The sequence below is a fragment of the Aethalodelphis obliquidens genome, unplaced genomic scaffold, assembly GCF_003676395.1.
Source record: "Aethalodelphis obliquidens isolate GAN/ISIS:26980383/991018 unplaced genomic scaffold, ASM367639v1 scaffold31, whole genome shotgun sequence".
In the NCBI taxonomy this organism is placed as follows: domain Eukaryota; kingdom Metazoa; phylum Chordata; class Mammalia; order Artiodactyla; family Delphinidae; genus Aethalodelphis; species Aethalodelphis obliquidens.
In genome coordinates this window covers 17,385,889-17,412,370 of record NW_020837975.1, presented here as the reverse complement: position 1 = coordinate 17,412,370, position 26,482 = coordinate 17,385,889, and the positions used below count along the sequence as shown (strand labels likewise).

The 26,482-nt window shown below is 44.5% G+C and overlaps 1 protein-coding gene across 6 annotated transcripts in view; it reads left to right on the top strand.

Moving 5' to 3' along the window:
* Positions 1-26,482, top strand: part of ADGRF5 (adhesion G protein-coupled receptor F5) — a 109,140-nt gene that overhangs the window by 68,168 nt on the left and 14,490 nt on the right. For 3 of the 6 annotated variants that reach the window (XM_027127447.1, XM_027127446.1, XM_027127449.1), the window contains exons 4-14: positions 3,609-3,779; positions 6,114-6,290; positions 6,422-6,531; positions 8,387-8,445; positions 9,292-9,434; positions 13,201-13,422; positions 14,398-14,601; positions 19,501-19,671; positions 21,497-21,616; positions 21,769-21,978; positions 25,669-25,881. In XM_027127447.1, coding sequence (XP_026983248.1) covers positions 3,609-3,779; positions 6,114-6,290; positions 6,422-6,531; positions 8,387-8,445; positions 9,292-9,434; positions 13,201-13,422; positions 14,398-14,601; positions 19,501-19,671; positions 21,497-21,616; positions 21,769-21,978; positions 25,669-25,881 — 1,800 coding nt within the window. The remainder of the gene's footprint in view (positions 1-3,608; positions 3,780-6,113; positions 6,291-6,421; positions 6,532-8,386; positions 8,446-9,291; positions 9,435-13,200; positions 13,423-14,397; positions 14,602-19,500; positions 19,672-21,496; positions 21,617-21,768; positions 21,979-25,668; positions 25,882-26,482) is intronic. The other 3 variants (XM_027127448.1, XM_027127450.1, XM_027127451.1) reach the window with 3 other exon arrangements.

Genomic DNA, 26,482 nt, shown 5'->3' with positions numbered 1-26,482 from the left:
AGGTGGACAGGGCGTGGCCTTTCGACCCCAAATCTTGGGCCCCTGACCCCACCCTACACAAGTCATACTAATCCTGAGCATCTGGGCTTCTTCCGTTAATCAGATGCTCTTCCTGGGCATTACAGGGACTGGAGGCCCAGTGGTGTTTCTGTGTTCTGCTTGCCCGTAACACCAGGATGCTTTGGGTTCAGGGCCAAGCCAATGGTCGCTGGTAGGTCCAGCCAAGCTATCTCTATCTTTGAAGTTATTAATTACTGCACGCCCACCCCACCTCCAAAACATCCTTTATTCTCTTTTCCTGAGGAACACGTGGCACCATTAAGGGAGAAATGATTCTACCAGTCACACTGTCAGAGTGAGGTAATGGAAAGAACCCCGTTCTAGAAGTCCAGAGATCCAAGTTCTGGTCCTGTGGACACCACCACCAAGCAGCAGAAGCTGGGGAAAGTCATTTACTCTTTGGGGGAATCATTTTTCTCATGCCTAAAAGCAGAGATTTCTGGGACTAACTTATAAATATTCTACTTTGACTCACCTGGGTCGAGGCCCCACAGTATCTGTGTGTGTAGAATCCCTACGTGTGGATATCATCAGTCAGGAGCAGGGACCACGGGAATAGATGATCGCCAAGGGCAGACCTGTAGCCTTCTGAGTTACTATGGTGTTTTCGAGCCTGTTTTGAAGAATTGACCATTTTCAAGAAGACATTTCTCTCTCTATTAAATGTTTCCCATCCTTATCAGTCTCTATAGAGGACTGATGCTCAGGCTGAGGGTTACTCTGAACCCCCCTTAGAAGTTGTCAAGAACATAAAAGGTGGCTGAGGGGAAGGGGGCCTTATAGGCTGGTGCTTCAATTCATATTTGCACAAACGCCATAGACTAGAACTCGCTCAAGTCACAGGAACTGTCCTCTTAGTCGTATTTTAAGCTTTTGGCTCAGCTCCTTGTAGGACCTCAGCGGAAGAACTACCTTGGCTTCAGTGGGGAATGATGACATCCAGGAAGCACCATGTGCTTTTCAGGCACATGCTCGTTCTCCAATTACATCTGTAAAGAGCAGAAAGAGGTGGGCTCAGGGATGGGTGATACTCACGACCCTCAGGCAGGCATGGAAATCATGCTGGGATCAGACCCTGGGAGGCAATAATGCAGGTGATGGAGTGGGTGATCCGGGATTGTTACTGACCTCACTCATCTCAAAAGCAGCTGCCGTCCAGGAAATCCTGTTTACATTCATTCCTGGCAGGAGAGTAGACTGACCACAGCAAAGAGGATCCTGGAGCTTCTGAATCCTCCGGAGGGTATAAACATTGCTGCATTACTTTTCAGGAAAAAGAATGTGCTCTAAAACAGAGCTTATAAATACCATGCAGCCGCCCTTCTTGCAGATGTTCCCAGCAGGCCACATACTATGTCTAGGGTTAGGATCACTCAGATTAAGATTAGCAGTCCTTCCAGGAAGCTTGTCTGCATCACAGAACCGTTTGCAAATCAGAAAGAAAACAGGAAATTTCAAGCAATGCCATAATATCGTGACAAACTGAGATTCCGCACTGGGTTTTAAAAGTCACCGTGTTCTACTTGTAAATACATTTTTATAAGGAGGAAACATACCGCAAGATGCATTCCAAATTTTAAGAAAATGTGCACAGATATTTTTTACAGTTTGAGTTAATTACAGCAATGAAATAATTCTCAACAAGGTTGATAAGTAAAACCAAACTCCTAGACAAACATAGTTTACAGCTGTAAGTGGACAAATATTACCATTTTCTACAATAAACATTTATCAGTTGGAGTTTCCCATAGCAAACGTACTCCATTTTAGTGTTTCTCATAAATAATCCTTGGAATATTTAAAACAAATCTTGTGATATTATGGGGGAAATTCTTTGTCATTTTAGAAAACAGACATAGAACTTTAATGTTATGGTTTTATATATATACATATATGTATATATATGTATCGTACTTCCAGATTTTACTTATATTTTAAAGTAAAAGGCTTGCAGGTATTCACTAATCTTTTCCTTATTTAACTGACAGGATAAAATAAGCCACAACTTGTCTTCTCAAGGCATCAGTATTAAAAATTCTCCTATTTTTTGAAGGTTCGTCATTAGCTACTAACCAAGCCCATGGCTTCTGCTCCTGTTATATATTTCAACCAGGAATGAGCCAAAGATTCTGGCCATGACAGAAAGGTGAATCTGTGATTCAACTCAGAAATCACAGGTTTATCAAGAATTGATTGGACATGAATTTATTATGTGCTGGGCTGCATGCCAGATGGAGTGGGTACGGCCATGAGAAGTAAAAGAAGCTGTTTCTGCCCTTGAGAACTTACAACCAACAGCCCAGACATGATGTAATAGTGGTAATTATGCAGGAACATTCCAATAGATCTATTGTCTGGCTTGCCTGGATTGGGAAACAGACTCATCTAGAATGCCAGCCAGGCAACCCGTCTTGAGACAATTTGGAAGAACAATGAATTGCTGAAGATCTCTTTTATTTTAATTTCCAATTTGCCAATTTTGCTTTTGTTGAGTACCTAGCATGTGCTGAACACCAGAGATACAGAGTAAGAACAAAGAGCCCAAGCTTTGCACACAGGCTAAGAACAAAGGGAATTAACTACATGACTCTTCCCAGAGGTCTTCAGGCCGTGAGTGCGTCCTTCAGCTCTCAAAATACATGCATGACCACTGACTGGTGTCAGAAACATACTGACTCATGCTGGTGAGTCAGGACCGTGGCTTTTATTGTCTAGATGGTTGCCAGGCCTCCCTGCCGGGTCTCCCTTTTTCTATTCGTGTCCCATTCGAGTCCGTTTTCCACACAGTCACCCTTGGCCTTGGACACCAAGGGGGGTGTGGGAATGGAGAGGATGGACAAGTCCTCAGCTTGGCCTGTGAAGCTCTCCAATGGCCAGAGACCACAGCGCTGATACGAGCTAGATCTGTTTCCTTTCTCCTCTAATATAGCAGAGTCGTAGAGAGGAAGAATCATGGAGGGAGGGCTTGGTGGTGATCAGTAAACAAACTTCTTTTTCTCTAAAAAAGTTCATTAGAAATTCTTAAAGGGTGATGTGTCCAGCATCCACATGTCCCCGTCATTAGTTTTTTTTTTTTTTAATTTTAATTTTTATATTTATTTAACTGTACCACACGGCATGCGGGATCTTAGTTCCCCGACCAGGCATCGAACCCATGCCCCCCGCAGTGGAAGCGTGGAGCCCTAACCACTGGACCCCAGGGGATTCCCAAGAAACTTCTGCTTTTTATTTTATATTGGCGTCTAGTTGATTTACAGTGCTGCGTTAGTTTCAGGTGTACAGCAAAGTGATTCAGTTATACACGTACATATATCTCTATTCTTTTTCAGATTCATTTCCCCTATAGGTTATCACAGAACACTGAGCAGAGTTCCCTGTGCTATGCAGTAGGTCCTTGTTGGTTATCTATCTTATATATAGTAGCGTGCGTCTGTTCATCCCAACCACCTAATTAAAATGTCATTGGCTTTAAGCGCTGAAAGGTCCATCACGTTCTCTCTCTGCCCACCACAGTGAGTTCTCACAGCCTTCATGTGCTTTCGTTCCAGTTGCCGTGAGCAGTCCTGCAGCCCAAGAGTTCACTGTCAATGTTGAGGTCAGTTTTGAAGATGCCTCCTTCCTGGAGCCTAGCAAAGCTTACTTGAAAAGCCTCAGTTTTCCAGTTCAAGGGGATGACACTGACCCAGCTACCAGCATTTTGAGCATCGAGGTGACAACAGGTGAGTAAAAGACCCATTGCTTGAAATAGGAGGATTGGGCCAATCAGGAGAAATGTTGCTTTGAGCCCCTTCCTGTTAGAGGGGGATGTGGGGTGCGGAGAGGGGTAGCCTGGGGAGAGTTGACCTCAGAGAGGAGGTAATGGGATGGCTGGGTAAGGAAGATTAGACTTACTGACCATGATACTCATATCTAAGCACCCCAAATTTTCTCCGTGCCCCTCTTCCTGTGCCTCCCCCACCCACTCTTCCAACAGCTTATCTTACGATCCTTTCAAGAAAGGCATGTTTTTTAATTAAATTTTTTAAATTGGAGTATAGTTGATTTACAATGTTAGTTTCCGCTGTACAGCAAAGTGAGTCAGTTCTACATACACATATATCCACTCTTTTTTTAGATTCTGTTTCCATATCGGTCATTACAAAGCATTGAATAGAGTTTCCTGTGCTATTCAGTAGGCTCTTATTAGTTATCGGAAAGGCATTTTTAATCATAGTACACAAAACCGAGGATTTTTATGGCCAGTGTGTGTCAAGCCCTAAATGCGGTAGGTGGTCCAGGGGTGGTCGCTTCCGCCATCCTCTTAAGGCACATATGTATCTTACATGGAGTCAAAAGTTCTGCTAATATCACCTCCACATCCATCTCAAAAATAAGTAAATGAGGGCTTCCCTGGTGGCGCAGTGGTTGAGAGTCCGCCTGCCGATGCAGGGGACACGGGTTCATGCCCCGGTCCGGGAAGATCCCACATGCCGCGGAGCGGCTGGGCCCGTGAGCCATGGCCGCTGAGCGTGCGCGTCTGGAGCCTGTGCTCCGCAATGGGAGAGGCCACAGCAGTGAGAGGCCCACGTACAGCAAAAAAAAATGTAAATGAAAAACAACAACAACAAAAATAAAATAACCAAAAAAATGCTTTTCACGTCAGCGGGAGAGAGATTTTGACAAAGGGGATCTTGTTGGCTCCCTTCGAATTATCCCCAGCCAATGTTCACCACACTCACTAGCAGCCTTGACTTCCTCCATTCCTTCTGCTTCTCCTTCACCCCCTCCTGCTGCTGGAGCACAGGACGGGAGCGGTGTCCAAAGATCCCAGGGGACTTGGTTGTCCCTCCTATTTCAGGAACAATTATTTGATGGCTTTCCTTTGGGTGGTCACTCTGTGGGCCTTTGCCTAGATGCCCACCCGCAGAACAAACAGCTCACAGTGACGTGGCTTTATTTCAGTTTTAGACATAAATTCGAAGCCCTCTGTTTTCAGAGCATTTTTCAGTGTCAGTTTTTAATGGGATTGGAGTCTGTTTGGGCTGTTCACATTTGACTTGAAATGTAAAAGGCACAAGTTTAGAATTTTTCCTCATACTCTACATTTGTTATCTATTGCTGTGTAATGAATTACCCCCAAACTTAGCATCTTAAAACAACAAACTCGGAATTCCCTGGCGATCCAGTGGTTAGGACTCTGTGCTTTCACTGCCGAGGCCCCGGATTTGATCCCAGGTTGGGAAACAAAGACCCCACAAGCCGCACAGCATGGCCGAAAAAAAACCCCAAAACAAAACAAACAAAAAGCTACAAATGTTTATTACGTCACACAGTTTCTGAGGGCCAAAAATCCAGGAAGAGCTTAGCTGGATAGCACTGGCCCTGGGGTCTCTCATGAGGTGGTAGTCAAGCCGTCAGCCAGAGCTGCAATCATCTGAAGGCTCAGCTGAGCCTGGAAAACCCACTTTCAGGCTCACGCATGCGGTTGTTGGCAGCCCTCAGCTCCTCACTAGCTATTGGCTAGAGACCTCACTTCCTAATCATGTGGGCCTCTCTATGACGTGTCCTCATGCAATGCAGCTGGCTTCCCCCAGAGCAAGTGATCAGAGAGAGAGAGCGCGAGAGAGTATAACCAAGAGGGAAGCCACAGCGTCTTTTATAACCTAACCTCAGAAGCGATGCACCACCACTTCTTTCTATATTCTCTCGGTCACACAGACCAACCCTGGTACAACATGAGAGGGAGTTATAAAAGGGTGTGAGTACCCAGAGGCGGGGATGGGTCGTGCCATCTTGGAGGCTGGCTGCCATACCCTCTAGTCCGGGAATCTGTTGAGCACTTTATCATTGTAGGCAGCCCCTGGGATGGTCAGAGCTGTCATCTTTTAGATGGCCGTGCCTAACAGCAAGGTGACATGTACGGGAATCATGAGAATCTCATGCAGAACTACTGAACTTCCCAGAAGGGCAATATGAAGTGGAGTTAGCGCTTCCTACAAGTATAAATACTTGACGTCTATAAACACAAAAGCGGTAACTACCTTTTCTCTCCTCATTGTTCTGGTTGATGGCAGTCTGCAGACCTACTGGAAATGAAATCTGGTGCTCCTGTGAGAAAGGCTATAAGTGGCCTCAGGAAAAGTGCCTCCACAATCTCACTTGTCAAGGGCCTGATGGCTCCCCTTCAGGGCATCATTGCAGTCTCCTTAAGGGACTGCCTCCCAAGGGACCTTTTTGCCAGCTCCAGGGGGGTAAGTAACTGCTCACTGAATGTTTGTTTGTTGAGTGGCTATTTGATATCAACTCAACCAGATGCTTCTCTGTCCTGTGTGTACTCAAATGCTGACATGGGATTTTTAAAATATTGCCCTGTGTTCTTCAGCAGATATTACCCTGCGAATGTCGGTCAGACTCAATGTGGGCTTTCAAGAAGAACTCAAGAACTCTTCCTCTGCCCTCTATAGGTCCTACAAGACTGACTTGGAAACAGCGGTGAGTTTTGGTCCCAGGAGGCTCTGAACCAACAAACTCTGAGCTGAACTGAATCTGTTGCATTTATAGTGGGTCGTTTGCTTGAATCTGTCAGAATTTATGAATGTGAATGTTGAAATTATTTCTATACCTCTGGGACGATGAATTAAGAAGCGCTCAAATCAGACAGTGTTCAGGGGATGACGGGACATCATCTTGACCTATAGGTGGAACTTCCTCCCAAGATAGAATTGATTCACATAAAATTTGGCAGCATCAACTCACAGAAACCTACTAAAAGGTCCAAGAACCTGGTCTAGAAGCACCAGATGGTGCATTTCTATTCATCTTCGCACATCACATGGGTGAAACCCCTAACATCTTTTGTGCAGACCAGCCCAAGTCTGGCACAGAGGATTCCACACCACTCTACACTGCAGGTCCCAAGGCATTCACACGTAAGGCAGATTTAAATTTACTCACGTAGATAGGTTCATTTGTGTCATATTGTAGATTCCACATAACAGAAACAGACTCATAGACATAGAGAACAAACTTGTGGTTGCCCAGGGGGAGTGGGGGAAGGGGCAGGATGGATTGGGAGTTTGGGATGAGCAGATGCAAACTATTATATATAGAATGGATAAACAACAAGGTCCTACTGTATAGCACAGGGAACTATATTCAATATCCTGTGATAAACCATAATGGAAAAGAATATGAAAAAGACTGTATACATATGTAAATTTACTCATGCAAAAAAAGAGGATATTCTCTCATTGTAAACTGTGGGCCAGACACTATTCTAAGTGCTTTACATTGGATTAATTCATCTAAACCTAAATGCTTTGCTGAGTCAGTTCATTTGGAATAGAGCTTCTCAACTGGTGTGGTACAAATTGCCACAAGTGGGCTGAGGTAATGACTCCCCTTAACCCTCTGGGCAGCCAACCCTCTGCCTCAAGCCAGGAGCGGCCTCCTGTTTACTCAGTCAAATATTACCATTGTTCATGGGCGCCATGATGAAACTCGGATACAGATGAGCTGTAGGATATCTGATTTGCATATCCGACATGTAATAGTTCTGCACAGCATGAGAATCCTCCTCACGCACACACGTGACACACTAAATTATACACTTTTGAGGAAAAAAGGAGAGTTACATATTAACCTTTGGATCCCACCCATCCAGCTACTTAACACAGCACTTTGCACACGGCATCCGCTCTGTAAATATGACTTGATTCAAATTGAATTTCCTGTGGGGTTGGAATTCAGAGAAAACAAAATGAAGTAAAAACATCAGTAAAAACCACATTGGCTCAACCAGAGCTGTGATATGTTAAGTGAGGGATCCGGTCCGGCAGTGTGGCAGCTGCAAGAAGGCACCTCGAAGATTTCCAACTACAGGAAATGCAATTGATTGAGGGCCCGGCTGCTGCCGCATGGCAGGGCTGGCTGCCTGCTGCTAGTGAATGAGCAGGGCGGGTCTGTCTAGCACACGTGGGACTCCTTTGAAGGCTGTACTGAACCTTCCCAGGCTCAGTCTAGGATGATTTCATCCAGCCTGTCCTGCACAATTTCACTCGGGTCTGATGGCTCTCCCTGTCTTCCCCACTGCCTTCCCATTATTTTCCCCTAGGCATTTCCCTAAGTAAATTTTTTGCACATTTACTCTGGTGTTTGCTTCCTGGAGAACCCAGAATGACCTAGGTAGATAGGAATCACTTCTTCAAAGATCTGCCGCTAACAAAATTTACAGGAGAGCATTTTACCCAGGGTGATAAGAAATAGACACTCTTCACTCTGTTTCAAATTGTTGACCCGTCTCTCAGTGGACCTTGATCCGTGACACTTGTCTTGCTTTATTTTCCAGTTCTGGAAGGGTTACAGTATTTTACCAGGCTTCAAATTGGTGACAGTGACAGAGTTCAGGTAAGAATGCTATAACTGGGTCATTTTTATCCAATGGCAGATACCAAAACGTTAGTGAAAAAGCAAAAGCCCGTTAGAAGGGCACCATCTGGGATGCCCAGTGGGGGCAGTTTGGTAAAGGTGAAGACAGTGTCAGATTTCCAGGGCTTAAAGTGAAAGGAAATACTGAGAATAGTAGCTCACTCCTTAGAGACGTACCTACTTAGAAGGAAGGTGAGAAAAAGACTTGTGTTCATTCTATGCACGCAAAAATTTTGCAGACAAAGATGTGGGATACATTTGCCATCTAGGGAAGTCAGAAATACAAAAATGAAATAAAGTCATGCATGCAATGATGCCTTTATTAAAAAAAGTTAGCCAGCTAGCCATGGCCACAGAGTTGCACACTGTCATGTGAATGCATCCCTGTGGAGTTAGGCACCGGGCAGCCCTAAGTGTGTTTGCACAGTGTTTCAAAAAGTTAGTTGCCAATTAAAAAATGAAGAATGTTTACAGAAACGTTGAGGATTTTGGCTTCACTGGATATTCAGCATAGCTGGTAACCTGGGCCAGCAGACTGTGTGACAACAGTCTCTACCTTATGGCTTATATCCTTTGACCCATTTGTAGGATTCAATTCACTCTGCCCCATCTGGCTCTTCCAGTCATTGATGTTACCCATCTGCAGACACTTGAGTGTTCGAGCCCTGCCTCAGGCTTTCAGCTAGAGCTTAGAAACAGGTTGGATTTCAGTGGACCCTTGAAGATAAAGTCCCCAGGCTCTGTTTTCTTATGCAAATAAACCATAAGGATCTAGACTCTTCCAGATCACTTACTGCTTTACTGAACTGAGTGGTCTCCATCCAGGCCTGGAAGTGTGGTTGTGGTGTATGAAGTCACTACAACAGCAGCGTCACCTGAATTAATGCACAAAGCAAACGAGCAAGTAACACAGAACCTCAGTCAGACCTACAAGATGGACAGCAGTTCCTTCCAGGTTACTTACAGCAGTAAGTAGAACATCGCTACATTTCTCCAATATATAGATTCTACTTAGATATGGTAACGGCATTTATCATGATGCTTAAATCTGGGAGATCACATTACAGTGTCCTCCGTGGAGAGAGACTCTCCAGTTCCTGGCATAGAGTTTTGGTACCTTCTCCCCATCTTAGGCCTGTTCAGAGCCTCGTTACACTGCTAATATCACTGCGACTGGGGAAGTGGTGGTGGTGGTGGGGTTCCCAGGAGGGAGAGATATTACAAGGGGGCCACAGAGCCATCTGGGTTTATGGATTTTTTTTAAATTAACAGACCCAAAACATCCAAAAAAGTAGAACTAATGTTGTGGTGGTGGAAGTGGGGGATATTCATGAAATGCATTGATATTGACTAGGGGGACCGTTGTTACTTTAGAGCAGTGGTTCTGAAAGTGTGACCCCCAGACCAGCAGCATCAGCAGCATCTTGGTACTTGTTAGAAAAGCAAATTCTTGGGGCCACCCCAGACCAACCTGGGCCAGTCTGTTCCGGCAAGCCCTCCAGGTGATTCTGATGCATGGAAAGTTTGAGAAACACTGCTTTGGATCAGATGTAGCAGTGGTAAGAGTCCTGGTATTGTAGATGTTCTCCCTCATTTTACAAACGGGGTATAGAGTTGAGCTCTGTTGTGTAATTAGGTGGGTGGATCGATTGTTACCTGGGGGATAGAAAGGGGAGCCAACTGAGCAGAGATTTGGTGGACCGGTACTGGCCGGTAGGTGTTCTGTCTAACTCAGGTCCGTGGTTCCAGAGTGAAGGTGACTCCTCTTTGGAACAACACAGTTCACCATGGGGAGGGCACTGAAGGGATTGTCTGAGGCACAGCTGGAAGGAAAAGTGCCCCTTCTCAGGAGTCAGACCATCCTTACAACAGGTCCATACTCTTTCTCTCTACATTCGCTGCTAATATTTTTAAACATTGGATCATTTTTAAAAATAAAATATTGAAAGGGATATACACAACGGTAAGAAAGTGCTACAACATAAGAAAGAGAAAAACAGCAAGATAAAAATTCAGAATGAATAAGGCAGCAACCACATAGATGAAAACTGAAAAATTCAACGCAGGGAAGTAAGTGACCTCCAGGTGCGGACTCACATGGAAGTAATCCCAGCATCGCCAACCCCTTCCTCACCCCTAATGCCATCCCACCAACCGGCAGATGCTTTGGCCTGAAAAAACTTTTTTCTTTATGGTTCTGAGGGCACAGGAGAATAGCAAGCTCTAGCATACATGAGCTTCAATTATGATGACTCTTTCCCCCAAATTTCCATTGTGCTGAATATAGTCAGACATTTACAGGAATAAGTATCCAGCAGTTTTCCTGACCGGTGGCTGACAGTCAGTCCAAAACCACAAAAGTGTTCTAGTGTCTGTAGCTTATTCTTCCAAAGAGCCATGAATTTGTTGCGAATGACACTCGATGCCCCTTTTTGCAAGAGAATCTACATTCATCTCTGTCCTTGATATGCACAGCCTTAGACCAATGACCATGAACTATGTCACATGCAATTCCACCCCCGGGAGCTTAAATACCAGCCTGCTCTCCATAGGGTTAGTGGGGTTTATCCAAAATACAAGGATCCAAAAAAGTCAAGTAGCTGAGTAGGTTTTTTTTTTTTTGGCCGCGCAGCATGTAGGATCTTAGTTCCCCGACCAGGTATCGAACCCACGCCCCCTGCATTGGAAACGCAGAGTATTAACCACTGCACCGCCAGGGGAGTCCCTGGGTGGGTTTTTCTTAAATTATAATTTTATCTGGCGGCAAGACTGAGGGGTGCAGGGGAGAGGAAGAGAAAAAGAAAGAAAAATGCTGAATGAATGAGGTGGTATCAGGAAATTATTTTTAAGTCCATCTTCATGAAACTATTTCAGGAAAGGCACATGGCAGTCTTCAGAATGGTCCCTTTTAGTTTGCCGTATATTAATCCTCTAGTGATGTTTGACCAATCAGCAGGGTCCCTTAACCGGAACGCCCCTTTCTTTAATCTCTCCCAATATATTTATGATCAATTCCATATAACCACGGAAATCCGGCAGTTTTCCGGAACCTTGTAATTAGCAGTGGTGCTAATGAAAAGCGGGCACAGTTATTGTACCTTTTCTATGTTAAACCCAGTGTTTTACACATTTTTCATCTTCATACATCCTGTGAGGTAGATACTATTATCGCCATTTTACAGGTGGGGAAGTGGAGGCTTCGATTTCAATCATTTGCTCAAGGCCACGTAGTAAGTAACATAAGTTTCTGTGCCTTCCTGGTCAGTTCACTACATGAAATATTCACGGATGGCCTTGCTTCCTAATAGTTGAATGCAATTTTCTGAAATCTTATTTTATCCAGGAGCCTAAAAAACGGGATAACAAATATTTTAGATACCTTGATATTTTGACCAGAACATCACAGCACCCTAAATTAATTGTGTGGTATTTTAGTCCACGTTTACAGTACGGACAGGGTGTGGCGTGGGCATAAAGAACCATCCAAAAGAGGAGTTGCCAAACCTGCTTCCCCAGCTCCTCTGATTTTCTCAGCACACGGAGCTCATGAAGGACATAGCACAGCTTAGAGGGAAAAATGTGTATGTTGTGTAAACAAGGGACGGCCATAAAAACACACACAAAAACAGCAAACACCGTGTTTTGATTTCTGTCTGTGAAATAGCTTAATACCAGGGTTCCCCAGAATTTTACTGTGAAAACTATAAGAATAGTTACTATTCCTCCAAATCACCTCCCGTGGTAGTGCTCACTGCTCCTGTTTTCCAAACGAGGGAGTTGAGGCTCAGAGATGCTAAGCAAGTTCCCCAGGGCCACACAGCTATGCCTGGTACAGAACCAGGATTCAAATACAGACCTGTGTATCTCATAAGCTCCCACTCTTATGGGCCCATGGGTGTTAGGTCTTTAAAAACATTCTTATTTCCCAAGCATACTTTATTGTAAAAAATTAATTTATTTTCCCACTCTTAATTCATCAACGACACAGGACAGAGCTTTCAGTCAGCATGAGGTATCAGTTATCAGTAAGAAGCAGTTGATATCTTTCAAATCAGTAGCAAAGAAACTTGATGTTTAGGTTAGCTGTGGTGACTTTTTCATAAGCAAATGTGCAATTTTCTACCAGACTATTTAAAAATTTTTTTGCATTTTTATTTTATTTTATAAATTTTATTGAAGTATAGTTGATTTACAATGTTGTGTTAATTTCTGCTGTACAGCAAAGTGGTTCAGTTATACATATATATTACACATTCTTTTTCATATTCTTTTCCATTATGGTTTGTCACAATTATATTGAATATAGTTCCCCGTGCTATACAGTAAGACCTTGATGTTTATCCATCCTGTATATAATAGTTTGCATTTGCTAATCCCAAACTCCCAGTCCATCCCTCCCCTCACCCCCTCCCCCTTGGCAACCACAAGTCTGTTCTCTATGTCTGTGACAGATTATTTGAAATATTGAAAATAGCTTTGGGATCCCCATTAGTACCATTGAGGACTGTTAAGTGTGCAAAGATCCCAAACTGGGAACCATATCCCTAGTAGCTGGCAGACTGTCACTCTGGGGCCTCAGATCCCAGCTGCCCAGGGGTGGAGTGAGGAAGACGCGTTGCCTCATTCATCACCACGGAGACCTCTCTAGAACCCCAGTGGTGGTGGCATTCAGGGAGTAGCATTAATTCCATGTATTTGCTTTGGGACCCTAATATCTTTTGTTTGGGTTCCCAGATGAAACGAAGTTCTCCATCACCCCAGAAATCATCTTTGAAGGGGATACAGTAACTCTGATGTGTGAGAACGAAGTTTTGTCCTCCAACGTATCCTGGCAGCACGTGGAAACAGGCTTCGACATCCAGAACAGCAGCAGATTCTCCATCTACACCTACGTGCTCAACAACATGACCTCCGTGTCTCGCCTCACCATTTACAACATCACGCAGGATGATGCGGGTGGGTTGCCATCCAGTAACCAGGGCGAGGAAAGGAATGAAGGGCTAAGAAAGAATCAAACCGTGGTGGTGTGTGTAGATAGCCTTTTCCTCTTCAAAACGAAGTCACCAGGCTCAGCTTTTCAAAACTGAAGATTAATCCCATGATGAATGAGCCAAGCAACTTTAGCCTTGGGAGACAAATATAATTTTCCACATTTACTGAAGCTTATGAGTTGGAAACTAAGACAAAAAGTAAACTCCTTTTTTTAACATTTAAAAAAAATTTAGAAGAGCCTTGTTGAGGTAGAATTGACATATAATAAGCTGTACATATGTGAAGTGTATAATTTAATAAGTTTTGACATGTGTGTACACCCGTACAACTATGACCACAATCAAGGTAGTGAACATATGGGTGCCTGCTTTCCTCCCCCGCCCATTTTCTTGTCCTCTGTTTTAATCCCTCCCACTTGTCCCTCCCCAGCAACCACAGAAGCATACGTTTTGTACCTGACATTTTAGAATTTAATAGCCCCATCGTAACCCAGATGTCAACAGGAGCATCTCTTTTTCTCTGAATGAGAAACTGGGCTGCAGACACATGGGTTCTATCGTATGTTTGTTGACTCTGACCTGCCACAGAGTCATGGATGCCAAAATTATCCATGATCTCCTAATTCTCCAAGGTTTTCCCATTTTCCCTTTCTATCTCTGAAGCATCCCCACACTTCTTTTCTTACTAGCGAGGACTCAGATTTCTGCTCTTTCCTGAGAACAGCTCTCTACTCTTTTACCTTATGGCATCAGAAATACCTGCCTTGACCTTCTGCACTTCCTGAATGTTCCTTTAGTGTTGTTTAGACCGAGTCTCAGATGCTTTTGAAAGTGATGTTTCACGAAGTACCATCATGACACATGAGATGAGGCTATCATTCTTCTAAGGAAATAGACATGTGTAATAGTAATAATAAATGCCTTTGTGTGTTCAATACAGGTGAATATATTTGCAAACTGACATTAGATATTTTTGAATATGGGTCCAGAAAAAAAATAGATGTTACATCCATCCAGATTTGGGCAAATGAAGACATGAAGGTGATGTGTGACAACAGTCCTGTGTCTTTGAACTGCTGCAGTGAGATGACGGTGAATTGGAGTCAAGTTGAATGGAAGCAACAGGGGTCTGTAAGCATTCCAGGTGAGACTGTTAGAAGCCCTTCTGCAAACAGGTTTTTGCCTCTTGGCCAAGTAAAAATGGGAGATGCGGTCGGTGCAAGAGCAAATGTCAGGTGGCTGGGTTTTATTCCAGACTGAAAAAGTATGAGGTTTGATGCCAGCTCCAGCTTAGCCATTCTAAAACAAAATTCCCAAAATATACACACACAAGTTTCATGCTTGGGTTGTAGACAAGATTCTGGCAGAGAAGACCCAAGAGGGAGTGACAGGATGATGCAGGTGCATGGTGTCTTGCCTACAGACAAGACAAGCTTGTCCCCACCGCCCTCTCCTTTCCCTCTTCAGCAGAGAGCCAAGGATGAGGTCATTGGCTTTGCTTTGGGGTCTGAATCTGAGAGTCTCATTCCTGTGTCTCTCCTCTTGGTGTCTGTCCTTCCCACTTCTCTGCCTTTGTCACCATGTCTCTTTCTGTATTATCTGACTCCATGCCTCTGGTTTTATATCTTTCTCTGTCAACCTGTGTGTCTCTCAACCAATGTCAATTTCCGATCCTGTTTGCAGATCTGAGATATCACTGGAAATTCCCCACCTTCCAGTTTATACTGGTGAATGACAAGAAGAAGAAATTAAAATAGCATTGGTGATTCTGTTTTGTATACTAGTTTATGATCAACCGATTTTTAAAAGATATGTTATCACTTTTAATCCCACTTAAACTTGACCACAAGTTTGAAGCTGGCATTTTTTTTTTGCCTCCCATTTTCAAATAAGGAAATCGAGGTTCAAATGAAATGACTTATCCAAGATTGTCATAATTAGGAAAAGAAAAGAATTGGGACTCACCTTGTTTCACAGCCTTCGCCTTGGTCAAACTATATCACACATGCCTGGTGAGCCAGCACTAGAGTGAGTTGATCCGGCAGAATTTGTATTGAAACAGAAGACTGTTTTCTGCCTAGAAACCTCACATAACAAGATCCAATCTTTCCCTTGAGAAATGACAGTATTATTTGCTCACCTTTTGTTTGTTTGTTTGTTTTTTGCGGTACGCGGGCCTCTCACGGTTGTGGCCTCTCCCATTGCGGAGCACAGACTCTGGATGCACAGGCTCAGCGGCCATGGCTCATGGGCCCAGCCGCTCCGCAGCATGTGGGATCTTCCCGAACCGGGGCACGAACCCGCGTCCCCTGCATCGGCAGGCAGACTCTCAACCACTGCGCCACCAGGGAAGCCCTTGCTCACCTTTTTTAGTAAAAAATCCTTAAAGGAAAATGTGGCTTTACCCATGAAATACATCAGTGTGGTGGAGCTTTTATTTTATAAAGCCGTTGCTATCAGACATTATTAAATCATAAATAAAATAAGGATCAATCTGGATGTAACGTTTTCTGAGCACATCTAATTTGAAAAGCACATTTGTTTTCTACCTTAAAGTGCTCCAGAGAATGGGAAAAGCATCTGGTAACTGTTGAACATGTTGACATATGGTCCATTTAGTCACTTCCCTAATTTTTAAGGAAGAGGAGGTGTAGACATCCTGGAGGAACTGCCAGATGGGAGAAGGACCTTGCACAGTTCCCGGAGTACTGACTTAGACGCTTTCAACTGTGAGAGGTGAAAAGCCTCGCCATCTGGCAAGAGAACCAGGAAGTCTGCTGTGCAGATGCTCAGGAACCTCGCTGTGGCCACCGCTGCTGCAGACATTCGTAACGCCCAGGGTGGGCTGAACCGACCGGCGGAATAGTGGATTTCCTGCCACAGGGCTGGCCGCCGGGGGCCGGCAGGGTGGTTTCTCTGATGAATTTAGCCCCTGCTTTCAACACCCTGCCCTCCTTCCGTCTCCCTTGCCGTCCCCTCTCTGCGGCAGTCTTTCTCCAGATTCCACCAGTTCTTCTATCACTCGTTTTTCCAGCTCAGCAGAAAGCAGTCTAGCTAGATAATTCACCCCAAAGCATCTAGCAGTGCATGTATTACAGCTTCTCAGAAACGGTTGCACTGGATTTTCAAAGCACTTCCGGCAGAGGATAAGACAGAAAGGAAGTAATCTGCGTGACAATTTCTAGCTTTAAGAAGGCGGTCTTTTTCGAATAGGGAGGGCTTTCTGAGGCTATTTCAAATCATGGGGCATGGGTTGATGATATAAACGGTAATGGTAACAGAAGTAATAGTGTTAATAGTACTAGTAGTAATAACAGAGGTACGAATAGTCATTAGTGCAGCTTCTGGTTCGCCTGTACTTAGCGCTAGCTTTGCCTATACGGGAAGGTACTGACCACTTGGGGAAATTTAAAAGCAACAGCGTTTGTATTCTCACCATAGCTCTTGTTATGCGATGATGAAAAAATAACAGTCTAATTCCCTCTTTGACAGAACAGTTTCCAGACGAGTTCGTCAACTTCTTCTTTGCCCTGCCTACCACTGACATTTTTTTTTTTTTTTTTGCGGTACGTGGGCCTCTCACTGTTGTGGCCTCTCCCGCTGCGGAGCACAGGCTCCGGATGCGCAGGCTCAGCGGCCATGGCCCATGGGCCCAGCCACTCCGTGGCACGCGGGATCCTCCCGGACCGGGGCACGAACCCGCGTCCCCTGCATCGGCAGGCGGACTCCCAACCACTGCGCCACCAGGGAAGCCCTAATTGTGTGTTATTATTTATGCTTCTGTGCCATCTGAAATGCTATGTTTGTAGCCCAGTAGGACATAAGTAAGAGATAAGGGAGACTTTTTTTTTCTTTATTGAGCAGAAATCGGCCTTGTGGGCTTCAAGTCACATTATAAAGGGCCGCTAGAGACAGGCCTGCCTCGGGGGCTGAGGCGAGACCTAGAGAAGCAGCTAGAAGTGGCAAACAGCCCCGTCAGAGGCGGCCTCTCCCAGCCTGGCTGCCCCTCAGGGTGTCCACAGTTGTCTTTTGAAAAAGACCAGCTGTCAAGGTTCCTCCTGAGAGCCACTTGTTCACAGTCTCCACGTTTGGGCTCCAGGCAATTTAATTTTCTTCAGTTTCACAGGAGATGTTATTGTGAGAACCACGGATTTCATCCCATCCCTCGTCTTCCACATGAGGAGACTGAGGGTTTCCGTGAGCTGCCCACCATCTCCCCGAGAGCACCAAGGGTCCCCTCCTCACCCACTGCTCTCTCTCCTACCCCCTGTGCCTCCCTCTGTGTTCCTAATGTTGCTGTAGACAAATCTGATTTTAAATAGTGATTTCTCTACTTGTAGGAATGCACACAAAATTGGGCTTAAAAAAGGAAAAAGAAAAAAAAAGAACTTGAACCCAGTCTTCTACTGTAGAAAAATTAGCCTTACAACCCGTGCTTTCCAGTAAGACAGAATCTGGTCCTGAAGAGCTGTCATTCCAGCTCTGCCCTGTCCCTGCTGCAGAGCAAGTTGGGTCATCTTGACTCTGAGAACTTAATCTTTTTTTTTTTGGCTGTGCCGCACAGCTTGCGGGATCTTAGTTCCCTGACCAGGGATTGAACCTGGGCAGTGGCAGTGAGAGCACTGAGTCCTAACCACTAGATCGCCAGGGAAGTCCCAGACCTTCATCTTTTAAATAGTGACAATGGTACCCACTTTGCAAGACTTTTGAGAGGAGGAAAAAAAAGAAGATAAATGTCAACATTTAAAACAGTTGCATACTTTGCATCTGCCGCAATAACTGCTTTCTGGTAAGGATGAAAGCTTTGCAAACCATGCCTTTATGTATCCTCAGTGTCGTGGGCAATTTTCACTGGATATTATTTAACCTTGAGCCGCTGCTAGGTTAACTGCCTACCAGCTCTACTTCAGAAAACAGCGCGAACTTATAGGCTGCATTCAGTAACTTCCATTGTTCTGCAGTCAAGGGAGAGGAACGATAAAGGATGGAGTGAGGTCCTGGAGGAATTAGAGAAAGTAGGTTTTCCAAAAATGAGTAGAGGGGTGAGCCTTGGAGAGGAAAGGGACATTTGTACCTATGAACTAGCAGGTAACTTACTCAAGGTGGGAAATCAGTTTGGTATTCTGAACAACCATTTTGGGGACTGGGGAGAAAAGCTGGTGACTTATCAAAATATTTTAAATATCATTGATCATCCAGCCAAGGCTGGATGGAGTTCATCAGAAGGGTTTTTTTTTCCTTTAATTTTTGGAAGATTGCCAGTGTTTGAAGAATGCCTGGCAGAAGTACATTGCAGAGGGCAGGGCTGGAGGAGAGAGAGTGAAAGAACCGAACCAAAAAAAATGGCCAAGAGGCTGTTATAGAGCCACAGGCAGGATGGCTTGGAGGGCACAGCGTCTTGGGAATGGAAAGGAAGATAGCGAAGAACAGCTATTCTGAAGGGTAAATTGCTGTTACCCTGAGAAAGCATGACGTTGAAGCTTCCACTAAAACATATATACTAATAAGAAGGAACACGTTATGAAAACAGGTCTCAAATGAGATGAATATCAGAGTCCGTGTCCTGTTTCTTCCTCCTTTCAACAATAATAATAGTCAAAATAATCTGACATTTTCTTCCTTCCAGTAGAAGTCATATCCAAACACATGGCTTCCTTTTTTATTTTTCACAGTCCAGCTACCATCACGAAGGGTCTTTGTTAGGGGTCGGCCCCAGCCAGGCACTGTTCTAAATGTTTACACAGTTACACTACAATCCCAGGTCACAGCTGTTATTTATTCTCATTTTACATCTGGAGAAACTGAGGCACAGAGTGGTTTAGTGACTTTCCCAGTAACACCCTACTGGTAAGTAGTAACGTTGGAATCTGCAGCCGGGCCACCTGGATGCGGAGGTGGCAGGGCTAACATTACACCATCCCGCCTCTCCATTCAAAGAGAAGAAATTGAAATAAGAATTCCTTTTCACTGATTTGGCTTCTTTGCTACCGAATCAGACAGTCAGCCAACTGTGACAGTAAAAGAACCTCTTATGTGGTTGCAGGAAGCCCTGAAACAGACGCAGACCCTCGCTGCAGCAGATACACCCTCACGGCCAATGGCACTCAGTGTCCGAGCAGATTGTCTGGAACGACAGTGATCTACACGTGTGAGTTCATCAGCGCCCACGGAGCCAGAGGCAGTAAAGACATAAAAGTGACATTCAACTCTGTGGGTAAGGACTCTTTCACTAGAACTTTTTGCCTTGCACTTCAAACTAAGGGCTGCCAATCACCTGGGAATATCCGTGAGCAGGGCCTTCCATGGTAGTGAGAGTGTGACTGGGGTCAACCACAGAATGGGATTTCCATCTCTGCCATTTACATTCTTACGAAGTCTTTAAAAGCAGGAAGGGTAGGGGTAAGAAACAGCGGTTGCAGGGAAGGAACAGCCTGCATTGTACTAGAAAGACAGAAAGTGGATGGGAAGTAGGGTTTCACACTCAGATTAGTCACTGAATGAGGATAACACCGCTAATTTCCCACTTTTTCCTCCCATAATCCCATTCGGCCCCCCTTGAATTCCAATAGCCTGGCTCACTCCCCACCATCCTCCACCCCCTCTTTCTCTCCCATTTCGTCTTTTCCAGAGAGAATGCTGCAGGAAGATTTAAGAGTCTGGTATTTTGTGATTATTTTACGGTTGTTACAAATGGGTTTTAAAAAATATTTTAAGTAATTCTAGGCCTCTTAAAAGTATCATTTCTTCTGCTCATATCATAAAGCATTATAGCTTCATCCCTATCTGCTAAAGTGGGGCAGACAAACGTGTTTTTCTACCCACCCATCATACAAATACTAACTATTATATTTAGATAAATCCTCAGTTCCCCTTTCTGAACAATTTGGAGAAAGGACTGAGATAAACATACTTGTTACTCTTGTTTCCATTTTCTACTATCCTGACTTAGCACTTTTACAAAGATCAAGATTAGATTTATCTGAAACATTATTACTATAGAAAAGTTCAGGGTCTTTTGAGGTATTTGCGGTTTTCTAGAATGAGAGCAGTTATACTCTGCAAGTTTTAACTCAGAGAGTTGTGTTGATTCTGTGGGCTTTTGGCTATCTCAGGGACATGCTTAGTCTTCGCTGAAAACCACCGGTCTGGTAGTTTGATTCTCATCTGGAATCAAGAGAACCAGATTGAGGCTTCCATGCGCCTTTTCCTTTCCACCCTCAGAAACAACTCAGCCTTAGAAAACCATCTCAAGATCCTTATAGCCAGGGAGGGCAACATGAAGGGCATATGAATCCCTTCTCTGTGACTTTGGGGCTGCATCTGAACATTTGAATCCCAACTTCTGGTGGGTACTATGGAAAGCCCTGATTTCTTTTGTTTATGGCTAAGAATAAGATTTCACACTGATTGGAAAAGCTGGCCAGCATCTGTGGGCTCAAGGTGTGACATTGTCCACGTAGAGAAGGCAGAGTGAATGGCATTTTGAAATGACAGCTATGCTCAAAGAGGAGTAGAAAGAGAACCAGAGGTAAAACCAGTAGAATGTTCATAGAAGCTTTTATTTATAAGGGTCTGGTTAACAGTTTCAGTGACTAGTTCCTCATGAACTTACAAGAAAATTCTCAGAAATAGGAGTAAATAGGGACATAAATTAGGGTGCCTGTACTTCCCAGCCCAGGTATAATTATTTGGGCAGTAAGCACTGTGATCCCTGTACTTAACATGTAATTCCAAAAACCACTCGTCTGCTTGGAAAGCACTGGCTGGGTACTGGACCCAATGCTAATGCTGGGGATGTGAAGATGCAGATGAGAGGGTCCTACTCTTAAGGGGCTCACATGTTTATGGAGAAGAGATACAGAAGAAAGAAATGAAAATACAGCATGGTATTTTTTGAAGTTATTTTAAAAGAGTAGAGAATGGTGTGGTTATAAGAACTGAGCCATTGAGTCCCCCTTGAGGTGCCTGGAAAAGGTTGGAGGGGAGTTTGGGTTAAGTCGACACCGTAGTTTACAACCTTTTGCCCTGCTGATCATTAGGAGATAATTCCAGCCACAAAGGGGAAGTGCACGAGTTCCCAAGGCATGTGATGGAAATGGGTACAGTTCAGAGCACCACCGAGAACAGCCTAGAAACAAGTAAAGCTCCGGAGCAGCAAGGTACCAATCCCACGTTGACCCTAGTAGAGTCAGGACAGCCCATGCTTTCTGTCTCTGTGTGAAATTTCACTCAGGTGTTGATGTCACCAGAAAGACTAAACATTTTACTTGTTATTGGTTTTCTTTTGTCTGTTTTGTTTGCATTCTTTTAGCCAACCTAAAAATAACCCCGGACCCAATTTCTGTTTCTGAGGGACAAAGCTTTTCTATAAAGTGCATCAGTGATATGAGTAACTATGATGAGGTGTATTGGAACACTTCTGCTGGAATTAAAATATACAAAAGGTTTTATACCACGAGGAGGTATCCTAATGGAGCAGAGTCGGTGCTGACAGTCAAGACCTCGACCAGGGAGTGGAACGGTGAGTGAAAGCCCAGATACACTGGACCCTGATACCTGGACCCCTGGAAACACACTGTAATCATTACCATCCCTGGAGGGCCTGCCCTGGGCCATGCCCGTGCCAGCCACTCTATATGACATATGTGCTCACACTAAGTGCAGCAGCCTTCCGGGGGAAGATGTCACTATTCCCATTTTACAGATGTGCAAAGTGAGCCTAGGTTTCCACAATTTAAGCTGTAGAGCCAGGATTAGAACTAGTCTCTTTGATTCTAGAGTCTTTGCTTTGCCATTAAGTTAAGAGGATTTTTTTTTTATTGAAGCATAGTTAATTTACAATGTGTTAGTTTCAGGTGTACAACAAAGTGATTCAGTTTTATACACACACACACACACACACACACACACATATATACACTTTTTTAGATTCTTTTCCATTATACATTATTACAAGATATTGAGTATAGTACCCGTGCTATACAGTAGGTCCTTGCTGTTCATCTATTTTATATACAATAAGTCCCCTACACATGACCGAGTTCCGTTCCGAGAGTGCGTTCGTAAGTCCAATTTGTTCATAAGTCCAACAAAGTTAAGCGTAGGTACCCAACTAACACAATCAGTTATATAGTACGGTACTGTAATAGGTTTATAATACTTTTCACACAAAAAATACATAAAAAACACAAAAAATAAAACATTTTTAATCTTACAGTACATTACCTTGAAAAGTACAGTAGTACAGTACAACAGCTGGCATACAGGGGCAAGTTCGCATCTTTGAAAGTTCACAGCTTAAATGTTCATATGTAGGGGACTTACCGTATTAGTGATTTGTATATGTTAATTCCAGACTCTTAGGAGGATTGTTTTTTTAAAGTATTTTTACCAGACTCTTGTGTTTCACCCAACTGAGGTATAAAAATTCTGCCTAAAGATTTTATATGCCTAGTTCCAAAGGGGGGAAAAACACGTTTTTGTTTTCTACTTATCCCTAGACATTGTTTAGGTTGGGAGGAAATGCAAATTTTTGAAAGAAAAGGGCATTTGATAGAATTGCTTCAATAATAGCTGACATTTCTTGAGCTGTTGCTATGTGATAGGTATTGTTTTACGTATTTAAGTGTATGAATTAATTTCAAACAATAAACCTAGAGGAGAGTGCTATTATTTATTTATTTTTTTGTAAACAGTCATTTATTTGGATTCATAGTTTTACAAAGGGAATTCTTTCCCACCTTGTAGTAGCAGAATGATATAGTCCCATTTAGATTGTTATATAGGTCAGCCTTTTTTAGGGAGATGTTTAAACATATAGTATATAACTTTAAAATGTCGTAAAGTTACCACAAAAATAAAAGAACAAAACTACCTAATCATTCTACCTCTCTCTCCATCCTCCCTGCCCCTGTACACCTGGGTCTGGGAGATTTGCCTTATCACTCAAAAAAGTGTCAAGAGTAATGGTCACAGCTTAGGTCGCATGGGTAAGATTACAGCCAGAGATGAAAAGACCACACATCCATAAGAAGCAGTATCCCAGTCAGGCATCTGAAAGGGCAGAGAGGTGGCTCTGTGCAGGCTGAGTAGCAGGCTCTTCAGTGGGGAGATGAGCACCTGCCCTGCCTCCTCCGTGTTCACCATAGACTCATGCAGGGAATATAGCAGCCGCCTGCTCCTCAGGGAGGGGCACGATGCCAATCACACTGTCTCAACAAGCGGCACCACCTGCTTTATTTACACAGAGGAGATGCTCGATCGTAACAGCATCATCCCATGCCTCCCTCCCACCCAAGATCATTCTCCTGAATGACCTTCTACAACAGAGGTCTTACATTCCCCCACTCCAGTATACTCACCTCCTGAAGATACTTTGTTATATGTCATTTCAAGATACTTCTAGAACCAAACCCTCACAAAGACATTTAGACTTGGTGCCTGATAACTTGATTACCTTCAGAGTCCTGGGTAAAGAGCAAATCAGGCTGCAGATTTAACTGAGTGGTCCTATCCTGGCGCTGAGCCCAAGGGCTGTTAAGAAGCTGTCCTAAGCCCTGATTCCGGTCATTGATTACATCTCGGAAAGGAACTCTAGAGTTGTGGGCAGTGACCCACTGGCCCTGAGAATCCTCGGTGCAAAGCTGACTCCAGGAGTCCTTGTCATTCTTTTCGCTGTCCCAGGAAAACACAGGAATAGGACAAGGGCTTTGCTTCACTGCTTCTTTGTTTGCTGCACTCCAGGAATCGAGAGTGCTATTATTATCTCCATTTCACAGATGAGGAAACTGAGGCCCGGTGAGGTTAAGGAAACTACCTGAGGTTATACATCTAGTAGACAGTAAAGTCAAAGGGAAACAGAGACTGTGTTGCTACAGAGGCCAACTCTTAACTCCTCTATTCTAAAGCGTTTCATTCATTATAAGCTTAATCAGTCCAGATCCTGTGAGTTCTTCACTTTTTCATATAAGGCCTAGGCAATATTGTAGAAATAACTACTTATTATCTGGCTGGACTTGGTAGATACAATCGGGAAATGGGAGTCTTTTTCTCCTGTGCTGAACTCACACAGGAGAGTTGCTCTGCCCAACTGCCCTTTCCTACTATCAGGCAATAACTTAGGAAGAGCTGTGGCTGTTCTGGTCACACTGAACTATTAAACAGTCTCAGGTGCTAAAAATCATCTATTCTCATCTAAATCGACTACACTTTTATTTTATATTCAATGTAAATGTCCCCTCCCTCCCAATGGGAATCAAAAAGCGTTTCCTCTCTGTTCTCGTTCTACGTGTTTCCCCTCTGGCTAGCGGCTACTCTGGCTCCTCCAGAGTCGGGGCAAAGAGAAGGAATGTCAGGAACATTGAAAGGTCCTGCTTAACTGTAGATGCTGTTATCATCTTCCACTGTCCCGACAACAGCTGATCCAATGGCGGTTCATCCTCTGATGGGCTCTGGTGTGAAGTCCCGTAGGAAAAGTTCCTTTCATGAAGCTCAACCCAAGCCCTGTCCACAGTCCTCTCTGCTTCACCGAGCACTGGGCGTGCAGGCAACTCCTGCTGCAGCCTTCTCTTTTCACTCCTGCAAAGTCGGCCCGCTCTCCTCTTTAGACTTTTCTAGATAAGAGTCAGACATCTAATCTCAGAGTCCACAGACCAAGCTCTCCCAAGAACTCACAGTCAACCTCTCTCCCTCCCTCCCCACTCCCTCCCCACATTCCTTAGTGGTGCCCTGAGGTCCCAGACCAGAGGCACCTACTCCCTTAAAGATGGGGAAAGGGGGCCTCGCAGGACCGCAGTGCTCTAGTTCCCTCTCACTGGCAACTTTCTTCAAAGAACTCCCCAGCCCAGCACACCCCAAAATTCGCATTCCGCCCCCGCTGCAACCCCGACTAAAGAAAGAGCCTTGGAGTAGGTTTTGTGAACTAGATTTGAAACTCAGTTCCACCCCCAACAGGCTATATGACTCTGGATACGCCACTTGATTTTATTCGGAAGTAAGTGAATATTTAGGTGGCGATGAGCTAGTCCTTCAAATGCATAGCGAACCCAGGAGGGGAACCTGTGGAGCATTTCCTAGTCCAGGGCCCAGGAGCGGGTACTGTGCCTGTGCCCCAGCTTGACAAGGAAAACCAAGCCTCTTCTCAACTTTCTCAGCAAATGTCTATTTGGAGCGATGACTTCGTTCCACCTCATCTTGGCTTCTTTCCACTCAGGAACCTATCACTGCATATTTCGATACAAGAATTCATACAGCGTCATGGCCAAAGATGTCACCGTCCACCCGCTGCCCCTACAGCCCAATATCATGGTTGATCCTTTGGAAGCTGCCATTCCATGCACAAGCTCCCGTCACATCAAGTGCTGCATTGAGGAGGACAGAGACTACAAGGTCATTTTCCAAGCTGGTTCCTCGTCCTTTCCGGCTGGTAAGATGCCCACTGCTGAATTGTAAGGACACATGATTCCATATATGTCGAGTCTCAAACTTTACTCTTAAAATAGGGGTAAGGAGACAGAGAGGGATTGCTTCAGGGACATAATGTAACAGAGGGAAGCCCATGAGGCTTTATTGCCTTCTATTTTGCTATGTGACCAGTGGCTCATTGGTTTGTGACAAAATCTTGAGAGTCTGTGAGGGTGGAGCCCACTGTTTATAGTGACAGCTGTTGAAGATAGTATTGAGTTACCGTCACAAGCCTTCTACGTGCTCAGTAGACTCGATATTCTGATCACCCCTCCCTCTATGCTATGAATCAGCATGCAATAAAAGTATGGCAGGGGCCTCCCTGGTGGCGCAGTGGTTGAGAGTCCGCCTGCCGATGCAGGGGACACGGGTTCGTGCCCCGGTCCGGGAAGATCCCACATGCTGCAGAGCGGCTGGGCCCGTGAGCCATGGCCGCTGAGCCTGCGTGTCCGGAGCCTGTGCTCCGCAACGGGAGAGGCCACAACAGTGAGGCCCGCGTACAGCAAAAAAAAAAGTATGCCCAAAACCCTTTTAAATGCACAGTTGAGCAGGCAAGAGAGTAA